This window comes from Drosophila subobscura, chromosome U (assembly GCF_008121235.1).
Source record: "Drosophila subobscura isolate 14011-0131.10 chromosome U, UCBerk_Dsub_1.0, whole genome shotgun sequence".
Lineage (NCBI taxonomy): Eukaryota > Metazoa > Arthropoda > Insecta > Diptera > Drosophilidae > Drosophila > Drosophila subobscura.
In genome coordinates, this window is record NC_048534.1 from 21,473,528 (window position 1) to 21,488,433 (window position 14,906).

Sequence of the window (14,906 nt, forward strand, 5' to 3'; positions counted from 1 at the left end):
TTTGCTTGGGTTTCATTCTCTTAATTCTTGGGAATTCTCTTTTCAGAATTGTGTGCTATGCGGTGGAATAATAGTTATTAGAGGCCCTAGGGGGTCCCAAATAATGATGAAATGGTTGAGTAAACTGACTTTTTGCCAATTATTACCTTTTAGGCATAGAACATAAGCAGTAACGAAATTGAGTCATATAAAACTGGTTGATGAATAATAATAAACAGACTGGGGTCAGGGAGCAGTTTTCCATTACAATACAAAAAGATCTGGACGGGTTTTAAGTCAGCTGTGGAATAGGAACTAATTAGATTGCATATAAAGAATTGTCAATAACTTTCTGGCTTTCTGCGATAAGTGAAACACATTCGATTCTGTAGAGCAAATGGTAACACAATTCTTACTTTTCATAGAACAAAATTTGTTATTCCACATTCTAAATCATTAATAACTATTTCAAACTGCTCTGCATATTAACACAATTCACACAACTCCACACAGTTTGTTGCACATTTTTTTATTCATTTCATGGTACACAATTCTCATGGTTTCGCTGGTTTCAATTCATTTAGATCTATGATGTGAGGAAAGTAGTAGTAGAAAAAGCTAATAGATAATAATTATTTATATTAAGATACGCTGGCTGACTTATGAAGTTCCATAATATATCATTCAAAATGCAGTATTTCCTAAGAAATGTGTGTGTTCATTAGGTGTGGAAATTTGAGCTGAAGCTGCAGTCTTGATGTGAGGGAGAGCTAGATGAAACCGCTCTACAGCTCATCCTTGACATCATCATCCAGATCAATGTCGCTCAGATCGATGTCCTCCTCGGTGGGCAGCTGGCCATCCTTGCCATCCCAGGGATCGACGCTGACAATCGTTGGCTTCTTGGCGCCACGCACGGGAGCCGTGTGTCCACGTCCGTAGGAGATGTCGCGCAGGAACTCGTTGATGCCGTCCTTCGAGAACGAACCCTTCAGCACTGAGAACTTCATTTTCTTGAAGTTGACCACAGCCAGAGCGGGATAACCAAAGCCTCCAACTTCCAGGGACTCCTCCAGAGCGGGCTGCTGGCCACCTTCGGCCCAGGCCCAGCCCCACAGCTTCTGCTTGTACTTATCGCCGAGGGTGCGCAGTGTGGTGAGGAACTTGTTGCGGCACTTGGCATCGCAGTCCAGAATATGTGGCAGAACAGAGATAATGCACAAGGGCTTGCCCTCGCAGGCATCATCTAGGATGGCCTCGCTAGTGATTTGCACCAGCTCGGGGGCGGGCACATTCTCCGTGTGCTTGTCACTGGCCCAGCTGACAATGTCAGAGGCTGTGCGACCGCCCTGATATTCCTGTGCATCGCTGGCACTCTTCGCACCGGCAGCGAAGAACTTGATTGTGGGATATCCACGAACATTGTACTCGGCCGCCTTGCCCTGGTGGGCAGTGGCATCCAAAGCGCCCAGCTTCACCTTGCCCTTGAGCTCCTTGGCGGCCTTGGCCCACTCGGGTGCCAGATTCTTGCAGTGTCCGCACCACGGGGCAAAGAACTCCACCAACCAAATGTCGTCGGAGTTGAGCACCAGCTTATCAAAGTTATCTTCGGTTAGCTCAATGACATCATCATCGCTGGATGAACTGCTTCCGCCACCGCCGCCGCTGCTGCCGCCGCCCAGAGCAGCTTGCACCTTCTTCTTCACCTCGGCAAGAGCCGCCTCCGCAATTGCCTTGGCTGTGCGCTGGCCATTAAAGTCCGTGGGCGAACGCTTGTTGCTGCCAAAGATTTTGATGGTGGGAAAGCCACGCACTCCGAACTGGCCGCTCAGTGTGTTGTCAGAATCAGCATTGACGGAGCCCACCTTGACGACGCCCTTCAGCGCCTTGGCCAGCTTCTTGTACTCCGGCACCAGCGACTGGCAGTGACCACACCAGGGGGCATAGAATTCCACAATCCAGACGGCATCATCTTGCAACACTTCGCGATCGAAATTGGAGGGCGTCAACTCCACGACGCCATCAGAGGGCGCATAGAAGGCATTAACACTGCCGCCGGCAATAAATGCCAACAACAAAAGGCACGCTGTATGGGAGTATATTGTATATTTATGATATCCAATTTAAGCATTCCAAAGATATGTTATACTTACACAGCTGTCTCATTGCTTCCCAAAGCCGGTCTAGCTTACGTGTCTCTAAAGTTGTATCTACTTATGTGGGAGTGGATGGGTACTTTCGGGTTGTCCTTATGCTTATCAATTCTATGCTGCTAGTTAATCACTTGCTTTAGAAATACGTGGGAAATGCGAAGCGTCTTTTATTTTATTTAGCCGCAAAAAAAGTACACGTCACCGCGAATATACCGCCAGAACATCGGAAATATACTAAAACATACAAAAATATACCGAGATATATTAACAATATACCGAAATATACCATTTCATTTTTAAAATATACTGTAAATATACAGAAATCTCAAATCATATTCCTCGATTTTGATGTTCCATTTGATTTTACTAGCTATGTAGGATTTGCAGAGCTAAAACTATAATTTAATCCAATTCATCAATCAATTTTCTACATGACTGTTTCAGTTAAAAAGTTCTCTTCATTTTTTGTTGTTAAAAAAGGTTAAACAAGAGAGCAGCATGTCCTAGCAAGAATATTTTTATAAAATCTTCCTTTTTTGATAGGTCTGGTAGCTTTTAAAATTTGTAGTTTGCGTGTCATAGCAATGGGCTTCTTATCAATGGCTTATGTTTTTTATAGATCTGGCGGCGCTGTAAATTTAAATTAGAAAATAAAATATTTGATTTTAACTAATGCCCATTCTTATTAATACATGTTTTTTCTAAGACTTATAGCCTTTCCTTAAATAATGTATTTTTTGAATGGAAATGGCTAAAATCGCTCTTCAACTTGTTGCCACACGCAGACTAACAAGTGTCCATTTATTTGCCGTTTATATCGCTTGTCCTTTAATTTTCCAGTGACCCCATGCACAATTTCACTCATCCCTGCTCCCTCTCTATCCATCTAATTTGGTGAGTCCGTTCAGGCTTTGGTTTAATTTACTCGGACATTGTTTTGGTTCGCAGTGTTGTGCTGTTGTGTCTCTCCATTCAGCCCCTCATCTGTCTCAGGAATTATAGTGGAGCAGGAGATTCTGGCTGCTGCTGGCTGCCGTTTCTCCGTTTGTTGCGTGCGCATATGAGATAAAATATGTGGTCAATTTTACTTAATAGCGACTTAGTAGTAGTGTTGCCAAGATTTATGTGACGTTCATATTGCCTCAGACGGCGGGCCAACCATTCCACTTTTCCTTCTCTAGCCATTCAAGGGTTAATTGAGGGAATTCTACTTCGGTTTTTGTCTTTCATTTTGTTGTGTTGCTTTTATTATTATTGAATTTTAATGCATATCGAATGCACACATAAAGATTCAATGTCACAGAGACACAACTTGGCTCTCTCTGGGGTAACCCTTTGTAATGTTTATGCCACATTTGGTTTGCACTCTTCGCTTTCACCATAAAAAGGCGTAATATTTGTATTACCTCGAAGAAAAGGGGAGAGTGCCGTCCCCACACACGCATTGAATACTCCTCGGGCTTATCAAACAAACATTTTCAGAATGCGTATGCCCAGCGGAGCAATCTTTTTATTGATACGCTTACGGTTCGGTAGCAAAAGGGTGTGCCCACTGCTTCAGCTTCAGCTTCAGCTCCCCCTCCTGTTGTGTCTGCACTTTTGACTTGCCATGACGCCTTGTCAAAACACCTTTCGTGAAAGGATGTGCGACTGTCAGTGACAGTCCTGCAGGAGGGGTGTAGCAAGGGTTCATCAAATAGGGTGCGTGGGTTCAAGCACTCTTTTCTGCTTATTCTTTTTCTTTTTTTTTATCATCGAATGCCATTTTGCAACGTGTCATATTTACTCTGCGGATTTGTCCCATTATTCACTTGACAACACCATGGCGGGGGCATTCGGGAGGAGTCGCTTCCCAAACTCGATTCAAGTGCCTTTTGCGGCTTAGTTTAAAAGTTGATTCCATTGGCACGCGTTTTCCATTTTCCATTTCCCCTCTTTGTGTGTTTTCTTGGTTTTTGCATTGTTGTTATTTTTTGCAAATTTCGCTTTATCTATTTTTCTATATCATTGAACTGTTTTTTATGGGATTTTCTTCTTCATTCGGTTTTTGGATTTTCGCTCGACTTCTGTCCTTTGGGGAGTGGATTTTCGATTTCTGGTTGATTTGCAGGCGTTGACTTCTTATCGAGTGGAACGTACGTCTGTGCATATGTGCTTGGGGTAGTGTGTGAGAGAGCAATGATGATATGTGGGTTATTATTGTCAATTTTTATGGGATTTTCATGTGTGACTGCATTCGGGTTGGTCCATGGGGGAGGCACAGACATGTCGATGTGAATCTTTTAGATAAGAGCAGCGTGAAATTATGGTGAGGGGTGGCAAAGTGGGTGGAGGGAGTAGGTAAATGAATATGTGATGCATGGTGGTGTTTGGGATTAGAGCGGTGAATATTTCTGCTAATTTTTGGTTAAAAATCAGTTTAGTTTGATAATTTGCAGTGAATTCTTTGAATAACAACGCTAAGTGACTAGTTATTAGTTTTTAGCTAACTTATCCACAACAGCTTCCATTCAAAACAATTCTTCTAATGGCGAGAAACATTTAGATACATTTATTTATAGTTTAATATTATTAAAATTAACTGAAATGCATTTGCAAATAATATTAAAATCAATGAGGCGGATCTCTGGCAAAGGGGACTTCGGCTCAGAAACATTTGTATCATTCGGAAACTCTAGAAAAATATTTGAAAAAAATATCTTCAAAGATATAATGGGAAGAATTACCTCTAGGATATACATATATGCATATATGTATGTATATTGTTTTCGCAGGTTTCGCCCATTCTCTGTCTACCTAGCATCCTTCAGGCACCAACTATTCCACACTTATCCACCAAATCCTCGCCACAGCAGCACCTCTCCAACTCTAGCCACTCAAAAACGACTGACAAACAATGGCTCTCTGCTCCAGCCAACAAATAAACTTTCCAACAGAACGTGATCAAACATAATCAAAGAATAAGGTGCACTCCTTGGGACGGGACTCATCCGCAGAGCAAAGAGGAAAAACTATCAAGCATGGCCCAGTCGCTGGGCAAAGCCTTATATACGAGTAATTTTCTTATGAAATAAACTGCAAATAAAGTGAATTTTATGCAAAATATGTTTAATAAACAAAATCAAGTTTGGGCCAAGGACAAAACGAGGCGTAAAAGACAACAAAACAGCCGAAAAGCATAGCAGGGAAAGCATAGCAGAAAAAGGACATCATCAACGACAGTGTGAAGATTTTTAATTGCCTTAGGAAAATGTGTGTGTGTGTGGGATGGGGTGGGGGGAGGGGGGGGAGGGATTGATGTTGGTCGTGTGGCTATGGTGTCTATGAGATGGGACTTGAGATGCCCAAGCAAAGATAATAAGATTGTAAACTATAAAACGATGGAAGCAGATGGCAGGAGGAACAGGGTTGAAGAAGAATTATCCTTCCCCCATATGTTTGTGTGTGTGTGTGTGTCTCTGGTTAGTGTCCATAAGGTTGCGGATGTGGATGTCCTTTCTGCTTGGTTTTGCCTTTTTAATGTCATTTCAGCTACTTTACAACGAGAAATTCCAGTGGATTGGGGCTGGGGTTGGGTTTGTGTTGCTTACAGAGGAAGATTTTGTGTCTCAGACAATTTCAGAAAATGCCAACTCATTAGAATTTGGCCTGACTCCTGGCTGCTCTTAGGCACTTTTCCCGGAGTCAACTTTCTTTCGAAAGCACAAAGTTGTCGCCACTACAATCTGGGCACATAATTAATGATATATATACACCCATATATCTTGAGTATTTCCACTGGCAAGAGGGGCACTACCTTTGCCACTCCACTGTACGCTCCCCCTTAACCTTATTGAAGTCCAATTTTGGTTTTTTGTTTTGCTGACGCTAACTCGAAAATAATTTGATATTTTCAATTAAAGTTTTCAATGGCTTTTCAAAATGTTTTTCTGGTTCTTCCATTGGGTGGCGGCATGGTGTGGTATGGTGTGGCAAGGGAAGGCAATAATTGCATTGTAATTGACTTTTGATAGTGTTCCCACTCTCTGCTTCTTGTCTTGACTGGTTGGTTGGTTGTCTTCTTTTGTGCTGTGAGGCATAAGGTGGATATCAGGATGTTGGGGTGTGGGGTTTTGGTTGTGATTTTGCGGTCTAGGGGTTCAGTTTGGTATGCCATTTGACTTTGACTCTCTGTGGGGTAAGGTCATGCAAAGCACAGAAAACCAATTCAATTTGAAATCATCTTAGGGCTTCGGAATATGTTAGAAATTACTTTTGTCTTCCCATCATTCTTTGTCAGCCATTTTCTTCCTATTACTTTTCTACGTTTTTTCTTTTGTTTCAATTTTTGGAAGTATTTTGATATTTCTTAATTACATCTACCCTCCTTCCTGCTTTTACCTTTATATAATATCATTCACCATTTCCCATGAAAGCGTATTTCCTTTTACAACGAATTCTGTTCCTTTTGATCATCGATTCCTGTCGCTCCTTTTTGACGATTTTCCCATTGAAATATTCTGCCATTATTAATTAATTTTTTATTTTTTTGTCTTTCAATATTGAGTTTTTTCACGTTTTCCATCCTCACTCCACTGCTCGCTCATTATAAAAAAAGCGCAATGCGGACAATTTTAATTTACACCCAAAACAGAGGAAAGGAAAGCTCTCCTTGGTCCATCGCCGCTTTTCCTCTCCTCTCCTCTCCACTCCACTTCTCTGCTTTTCTTTTGCTTCTTCCCCTCGTTGATTTTCCCTCTTCGTTGTTTTCTGCTCTCTTTTTCCCGTGAAGCTAAAAATAATTTGCAGCAAACAAAACAGAGCAAAAGGAAAAACTTGATTATTTTATAAAAATATTTTGTTACGTTAAAGAAAATTTTCACCATTTTTTTTCTGGTGCTCTCGTTCTCTATCTGAATGCCACCCACCTTCTCCTTTCTTCATAGCCACTGCCCTCCTCTTTTGCTCCTCCTCCTCTTCTTATGTTCTCTCTGTTTCTGCCCCATTCTCTTATTTCTTTTCTCTTTGTCGATATTAAACGAAAATAAAATGCAAACAAACCAACACAACAAAATGCGACAAAAAATTGCAAGTTTTCCGTGTCTTTGTTGGTGTGTGTTCTAGGGCAGGATGACTGCTATACCTGGGTGGGCGTGGCAGAATTGGAAGCTATGCTATTGAATGCCGTGTGCTCCGGCAGCTCGACAATTTCTGCCATCGCACACTTTTAAGCGCAAAATCAGCTTAGGGGCTCATTATCCCCGGCGTTCGTTCATTCATTTAATTTTTAATTAATTTTCCCAACGCCCGCAAAAATCGACAAAAAATGAAACAACAAAAAAAAAGAAAAACAAATGAATATAAGAAGGAATATGCATATATAAAAAAGGAGGCGTGGCGCTGGGGGAGTTCTGAAGGAGGTGGATGGAATGGAATGTATTTTGTTGCTGCCATCAACACTCGCTAGCTTTTGGCTATTTGTGGGTTTCTTTTTGCCCCTTTCCTCCGGGAAAAAAGAGTAAAGGAAGTTTGCCCAAAAAAAAAGAGTATAGAAGAAAAGTGGCACAAAGGGTTGAGTGGGTTCGGGGTTGGGGTTGGAGTTGGAGTTTGGGTGCTGGTAGTGGGTTTTGGGGAGCTCCTTTGGCGGCACGCTGCCTTGGCCTTTTACTATTTAATTATTTTCGCTGCTCTTTTGAGCCCCGGCCTTTTGCTTACAACTTGTAAAATACTTATATAATAAAAATAATACAAACAAATTGTAAAGGGAGGGGGAGCAAAGCAAAGCGTTGATTGGAAGAAGTTTGGATACTCTAAGAAAAATGAAATATTTGCACATGATCTTTGAATATTTTTTAGAATTATATTCTATTTGAATTTTGTCATTAATTTCCTAAGGGTACAGATTTGGAAATCTTTGTTAAGGAGAGCTGCTGGAGAAATGGAAGAGAAAGATCCGAAGGTAGATTGGTATGTATGTGTCAAGAGATCAGAAAAATTCCAAAAGAATTTTTAAAATTTTATTTTTTTTTACAATTCTAGTTTTATGTTTGGCCGTGAGTACCCTTCCCTTCCCAGAAAGAGTACACGCAAGGAAAAACCAGCTTAAAAGCAAAAAACGGAAACAGGAAGCGTTAATTGATTTTGTTTGATTCTTTTGCGTGGCCTAAGCTGGCCTCGCCACACGATGAGGCATAGGAAGGGGGCAAGGCAAGGAAAGCAGCAAGGAAAAAGGATGTTTTTTGGGGGAAATGGAAAGCAAAACGCAACAGAAGCAACCCTTTGCCGAAGTTTTTCCTTAAGCAGCAAAAGGGAGGACGAAGGGAGAGCTGTGCTCCTTTTATGCTTAATTAAATATTCATCAAACACACAATGGAAAACTTTTAAATACTCATCAAGTTTGCGGCATCCTCCTGCCCGTTCGCCGTCGTCTTGGGATGTACTCGCACTCGTATCGCCTCCAAGATGGAGGGTTTGAAGATGATGAAGCCGAGTATGTGCTCATATGTTTGTCTGGGACTGCGTCCGAAAGCAGGACCTCACCCCTCACCTCCAGCTCCTGTCTGCCGTAATCAATAACAACAAATCGGCGTTTACTTTGTATTTTAAATCTGCATAGCCCTGCCTTGTCTCCCCGCCTTTGCATGTGGTGCACTCGCAGTATTCCCCTTTGGGACATTAAAAACTCATTTCCCCACTATGAAAACCCCAAGAACCTGAAAAGAGCAGAACAGAACTGAATCTCAATCTCAACCCTTTTCCCCCCACCATCCATTTCTGGGATTTTCTTGTTTTGTTTGTTATTTTGTTATTTCAACATATGCCAAAGTTTTTGTTGTACGAGTACCACCCACCATCCGATCCACCTCTTTGTTTTGGACAGACAAATAGCCAGAACAGGCTTCAATATAGACTGTGAGTACATATACTGTTCAGTTAGATAAACTTTAAATAGTTTTCAAGTGTGTGAGAATGGTTTTCAGGGTAGGGGATTCACTGACAATGATTTCCTAGAGAGGGAGATGGCGTGGGGTGGTTCGCAAGACCGGATTTATCATGGTTTGGGTCCAAGTGTGCGTGAATCCATTAGAAATCACATAAAACTATGGGAATCTGTTTGCTTTGGCTTTTTGGTTGCTCCCTTCGATTGTTTGCGCAACTGCGAGAGGTTTGGACGGGGAGGAGGGTTCCTTAATTGGCTAGGGAGTTGGAGGGTATTAGAGTACTCACTGAAAGGAAAGTCGAAATGAATAAGAACATCGAAAGATGACCAAAATGTTTTGAAGTCTTAGTAAACTGTGTAATATTTTTAAGAGTTACAAAGGCAGATGTAAAATATCAAAGTTATTTTCAAGTTCCCTGGCGGCTGCACACACTCATACATGCCAAAAGTCTATATCCATAATTGATTTATGCCCCATACAAAACAAAAAAAAAATCATTTTTTCCTCAAACCTAAACCCAACACTTATCCAAATCTAATTCCTCAGCTCTCAGACATGGACTTCGTTTCGTTTCGGTTGGGTTCGTTCGCTTTAATTGATTTCTGTGTTTCTGTGACAGCTCGAGCCAATCGACAGCTTTCGGTAATTGCAGGCTCTAAACCCTTTTTGGTCCGTGAGCTCCATGGCCAAAAAGAGTCTGCGACAAATGCAATTAACCAGCCGTAACGCCCACACACATTAAACCAGAAACAGAAACCAGGCGAGAGCTCTACTCCGAGGCAGTCGTTCAGCTTTTGATGTCACTTTTGGCAAATGAATTTATATGGATGTGATGGGATGTCATGTGCTGTGATGGGATGTGAGATGTGCACGTATCTGGGGACATCAAACGTTCGTTATGCTCATATGTGAAATATTTGAAATATCATAAGCTCTTGCTCTCCTTCTTTTGGGCCTTGGAGCAATTACACAAATGTAATTTGCAGCTAAATGGAATGTTTTTAATGAATTTATATTCACTGAGAGTGCCAGCAAAAGGGTGCATGCTCTGATTCGACTGAGAAGCAACACAATTCGAATGGGAGGAGTGCCATACCCATACCTTTTCTGGTGATGAAGTCCCACATCTATTCGTAGTTCCATAAATCATCTTCGATTAGTATCGACCGAAATAGAGTGCCTTATTTTTAATCATTCTTGGGGTAGGTCATTGAACTAACTTCAGTTCTTGAGTAGGATCATTGTACTCCAAAAATATGTCCCTTCTGCACTTTGGGGCTCATCCAAAAATTATGATTTCTGTTCTTTTTTTTTTGGGGGGGAAACTCTTTTTGTTGTGTGCTGTTGGATCGGTGCGGTTGTTGGGGCTGGAGGCTGAATGGAGGCTGGTTTTACACTGCTTATGAAAATTATGATAATATTGTGAGGAATTCACTTCCAGAGGCCTGCCCAAGTTCACTGGAGATTTACATTTCTATGGATTTCTATGACTGCGTTACGTATTCGAGGCGTAATTCTATGAAGGAAGCATTAGCTAAGCGATATTGACCTCGAACTTGAGTTTCCTACCTCGGATGTATGGAGACAAAGCGCACTCGAGGCCTTTTCGGGTTTTGTTATTTTTTGTTTCGATCATGAACAGAGAGAGCAAAGGGGAAGAATGATTTTAAGTGCAATCTCGATATGGGGATGCAAGTTCTTAACAAATTATGGAATTAATGAAACGAATTTACTTAATACATTTTTGGTAAAGGATTTAAAATAAACTTTAAAGTAATACAAATGTTTTTGATAATATTTATTAATTTCGATGATTTGCAATGCTTAAAAACTCTGCTGGCTAGTGTAGTTGAGTACACGGAGTGAGTGATTTAGATCTCTCACACTCTCTGACTTTTCAAATCGTACTCCTTCTCTCCGGAACCAATGGAATTACAAAGCTTTAAAAATAAATGCACGAAGCGAAAAAACTTCTACGTCATAAGCTATGACGGCGGAAGAGCGGAAAAAAATGAGAACGCGTGAGAGAGTTTTTGACGTCACCAGAACGTATATAAAGCTATGACTTAGTTGCAGTGGCTCATCAGTCGCAGAGATGAATCAGGCCTCACTCTACCAGAACGCCAACCAGGTGCAGCGTCACGATGCGAAGCTGATCCTTGAGGAGTTCGCCTCGACGCTTCAATGGCGATCGGATGGAGAGGATGCGCTCCTGGATGTGGGCTCTGGATCGGGTAATGTGCTGATGGACTTTGTGAAGCCACTGATGCCGCAAGGTGCCCAGTTGGTGGGCACTGATATCTCCAGCCAAATGGTGGGCTTCGCCAGTAAGCATTACCAGACGGAGGAGCGAACACAGTTCCGAGTGCTGGACATTGGCTGCAAACGACTGCCGCAGGAGTTGAGTGGAAGATTCGATCATGTCACCTCGTTCTACTGCCTCCACTGGGTGCAGAACCTGCGTGGAGCCTTAGGCAACATCTACGATCTCTTGAGACCGGAAGGTGGTGATTGCCTGCTTGTGTTCCTCGCCTCCAATCCCGTGTATGAGGTGTACAAAATCCTTCAGTTGAATGAGAAGTGGTCGGGCTACATGCAGGATGTCGAGCAATTCATCTCCCCACTGCACTACAGTTCCAATCCTGGTGAGGAGTTCAGTCAGCTGCTCAACGAAGTGGGTTTCATACAGCATAATGTGGAGATTCGTAGCGAGGTTTTTGTCTACGAGGGTGTCAGGACCCTGAAAGGTGAGTGTTAACAAGGTGCAGCTTCTTAAGGAGTCTTTAACTGAATGAATTCATATTTTTAGATAATGTCAAAGCAATTTGTCCTTTCCTGGAACGTATGCCAGCGGCTCTGCATGAAGATTTCCTGGATGATTTTATACAGATTGTAATTTCCATGAATCTCCAGCAGGGCGATCAGCATAAGGACCAGGATCAGAAGTTTATATCCCCATATAAGCTTGTTGTTGCCTACGCTCGCAAGTCACCAGATATTGTGAACAATGTTATGATTGAGACTCCACATCAGAAGCTCCTCAAGGGTCTGAATTAGAGAGTGTGTGTGCTTTTAAGTAAAATATCTTGTACCTCAGCTCGATTGTAGTGTCGAAGTGCTAGTTTAAGTGTGAAGTAACGTTATGTTGCCACTAAAACAGAATCTATTAATGCCAAATAATAATATGTACCTAATATAATTAAGATTTTGTTGTAATAAAATTCCTAAAAACCAAGATTCGATTTGTTTTTGGTGTACTTACTCTTTATAGGTCAAAGACTTGCAAGGATACAAAAATATTGTTATTGAAAATAGATTTCCAAAACATTTGTATAGGTAAATTTAATAAATTTCAAGATTTGATTGTCATGTGGATGTGCTTTAATCAGGTTCATTCAGAGTACATACAGTGTATTTTCAGAATCTGGAAGCAACTTTCTCCTCTTAGTATTTGCGCCCACTGCAGTGCACTGTACATATAGCCGATAGCGCGAGGCCTAATTGCTTTTATTTATAACTTCAACAAACCATTGCATTATTCTTTATCTTTTATTTAAATATAACTTGAAACCTTTGCGTGATCTGGTCACATTCTTATGCAATTGTCGACACACAAATGAAATGGATATATAATCATGATTTCTATTTGATATATAATTTATATTAGAGAGCGCGGCTTAGGCGGGCATTTGTTGTTGGATTTAATAATTGCTGCTTCTGACAGAACCAATTATTGCAAAAACAAGTTACACACTCTCACGTTCCAACTGTCTATAACTGTAACGGCTGTAACTCTCTACATCTCCATTTCCCTCTCTCTAATTTTGCGCTTTTGTCAGGCAAAGCTTAGCGTCAGAAACCGCGTGCGTTTTAGCCGCTTGCGTTTGCCTCGCGTTTTCATGAACACAACTTTTACTCAGACGCCAGACCACCCATGGTGCATGGCTGAGGGGGTGAAGCGGGGTGTGTCGAAAAGGGTTGAAAATGTTGCGATTATAGTCTAAGAACAATTTTAATTGTAATTCTGTTTATACCTTTTAAAATAAGATTGCAAGGGTATATACATATTGAGTCCAAGAGGTATGTATATATTCTTGAAGTAAATCAATGGTCTTTGGACACCCAGAAAACAAGAGAGTTTTGATTTTCACACCGATCTGCATAGATCTCTTATGGTGTTATGTCTATCCTTTGGCATCACCTCTCAAATCTCTATTATCAAACGAAATATTAAAATATTATCTTATTATTTAGCGGGTATCCCCTAGTCGCAATTTCCACTTTAAGGTTATTTCACATCTTTTTTTTGGCTACTGATTTTGTGTGCTACGTATGTCGATGTCGGTTAGACTTGGCCCAGGAATTTTGAAATGAGTTATAAACGCGATGTCGACAGAATGTTGATCCAACAAATGCGCAGCCGTGTCATTTATCAGGGGCATAGAAGAAGGTTTGTGAGTGGCATAGACATAGATGAGAATGGAACGATGGGTAAGGCGTGACTGTGTCTAGCTTCCAGGCAATTGTCAGTTTATCCTTGGGAATCCCCAGCCTGGTGGTGGGTTAAAAAGTAGTAAATGTTTGTCTTAATCTTTGATTTTTGTTTTCCTACCCCCCAGAAGTTCTTCTACTCTATATCCCGTCTCTCCCGTCGCTTTGTTTCTGGCAAATGTAAACGACAGGAATTAATTTAGATAAATGATTTCTCAAGTGCGCTTCAGACGATTTGCCGCCTGTCAGTCAACCAGTGGCTTGGTGATGGAAAGACCTACCTCCTTTGCCCTCGGTCCGCGTTGGGGCGTGGCATGCGATTTGTACGGATATATACCACCATCTCCTGGTCCCCTCAACCAGTACGCGAAGACAGACCCCATCAGAAGCTACCAAAAACCCGTCTCAAAATTGTTTTCGCAAACAAATTTTCGTATTGAAATTTGATTTATTTGTTAATTTGTTTGTAATGAATTTTCCGTTTGCTTGGTTGCCTCTTCCTCTCAGCCCCCAGCTGTGGGGAGTGGGAGGTGGTCCTTTAATTGCCTGCGCTTGGCGTTTGGTTTTCCTTCTCTGCATCATTTGCTTAGCTAATTTTCTTGGAACTTGAAAGATTCTACAGGGTTGTGTTGGAGTGGGGGAGATTGTTGTGCTGTGGATTGGAAAAAACAATTGGAAAATAAATTGTTAATTCGGAATTAGTTGGATTGAGGAATTTGTTTGTTTTTTTTCTTTGTGATTAATCGTTCATTGAATGGTGAGAATATGATTTAAATAAAGCATCGACGGAACTTTAAAATCAAATTTACTTAAGTTTGAACTAATTCTTTCATTTGTACTCACTCAAGTCTTTATAAAAATGTATAACCAAATTTTACGAAGCAATTCTCAGACGCAGTCGTTTCCCCAATTTCATACAAAGATTTGGGCAACATTTGTAATTTGCTGACCCGGCGGTTGTTGTCGCTGACCCGCCCCGACGCCTTTGGTCAACGATTCCGGAGGCGTAACCACAAAGGCAAACACGGAATAACGGAACTAAATGACGGCGGATGTGTATACATACATACATATGTGCATACATACGAGTATGTGCGCGACTGTACGTGTGTGTGTTGCTCAGGGGGCGTGTGCATTTGGTCAAAGTTCAAACAAATGCGTCGCCATCCAAATGAAATGTTGGGATATTCAGGTGGGTTTTCCTACACCCCCACCCGGCGGCTCCTGACCATTTTGTTTGAGTTTACTTAGCGCTTTTGTTGACTCTCTGGCGTTTTGATTGCGTTTTCCATATGCAAATGTGAAAGGAAGCTCAAAAAAATAGGCTTGTCCCGGGTTCCCGCTATCTATTTAAAGGGTCCAC

The 14,906-nt window shown here is 41.5% G+C and overlaps 2 protein-coding genes across 2 annotated transcripts; one reads left to right on the plus strand and one right to left on the minus strand.

Moving 5' to 3' along the window:
• Positions 1-492: 492 nt before the first annotated feature.
• On the minus strand, positions 493-2,324 carry LOC117901392 (protein disulfide-isomerase A6 homolog). Its single transcript, XM_034812126.1, has 2 exons — positions 2,133-2,324; positions 493-2,065 (listed from the first exon to the last, which is right to left on the minus strand). Exons 1-2 carry the CDS (start codon positions 2,143-2,145, stop codon positions 765-767), a joined length of 1,314 nt encoding a protein of 437 aa, XP_034668017.1. The 5' UTR covers positions 2,146-2,324; the 3' UTR covers positions 493-764.
• An 8,822-nt stretch (positions 2,325-11,146) lies between these two features.
• LOC117901909 (juvenile hormone acid O-methyltransferase) lies at positions 11,147-12,284 on the plus strand. Its single transcript, XM_034812875.1, has 2 exons — positions 11,147-11,799; positions 11,862-12,284. Exons 1-2 carry the CDS (start codon positions 11,148-11,150, stop codon positions 12,107-12,109), a joined length of 900 nt encoding a protein of 299 aa, XP_034668766.1. The 5' UTR covers position 11,147; the 3' UTR covers positions 12,110-12,284.
• Positions 12,285-14,906: the final 2,622 nt, after the last annotated feature.

Excerpts from the sequence above, each read along its gene's own strand:
- LOC117901909 (XM_034812875.1), top strand. The coding sequence starts at position 11,148 with ATGAATCAGGCCTCACTCTACCAGAACGCCAACCAGGTGCAGCGTCAC. Across the intron at positions 11,800-11,861 it reads GGGTGTCAGGACCCTGAAAG|ATAATGTCAAAGCAATTTGT; the intron begins GTGAGTGTTAAC and ends TCATATTTTTAG.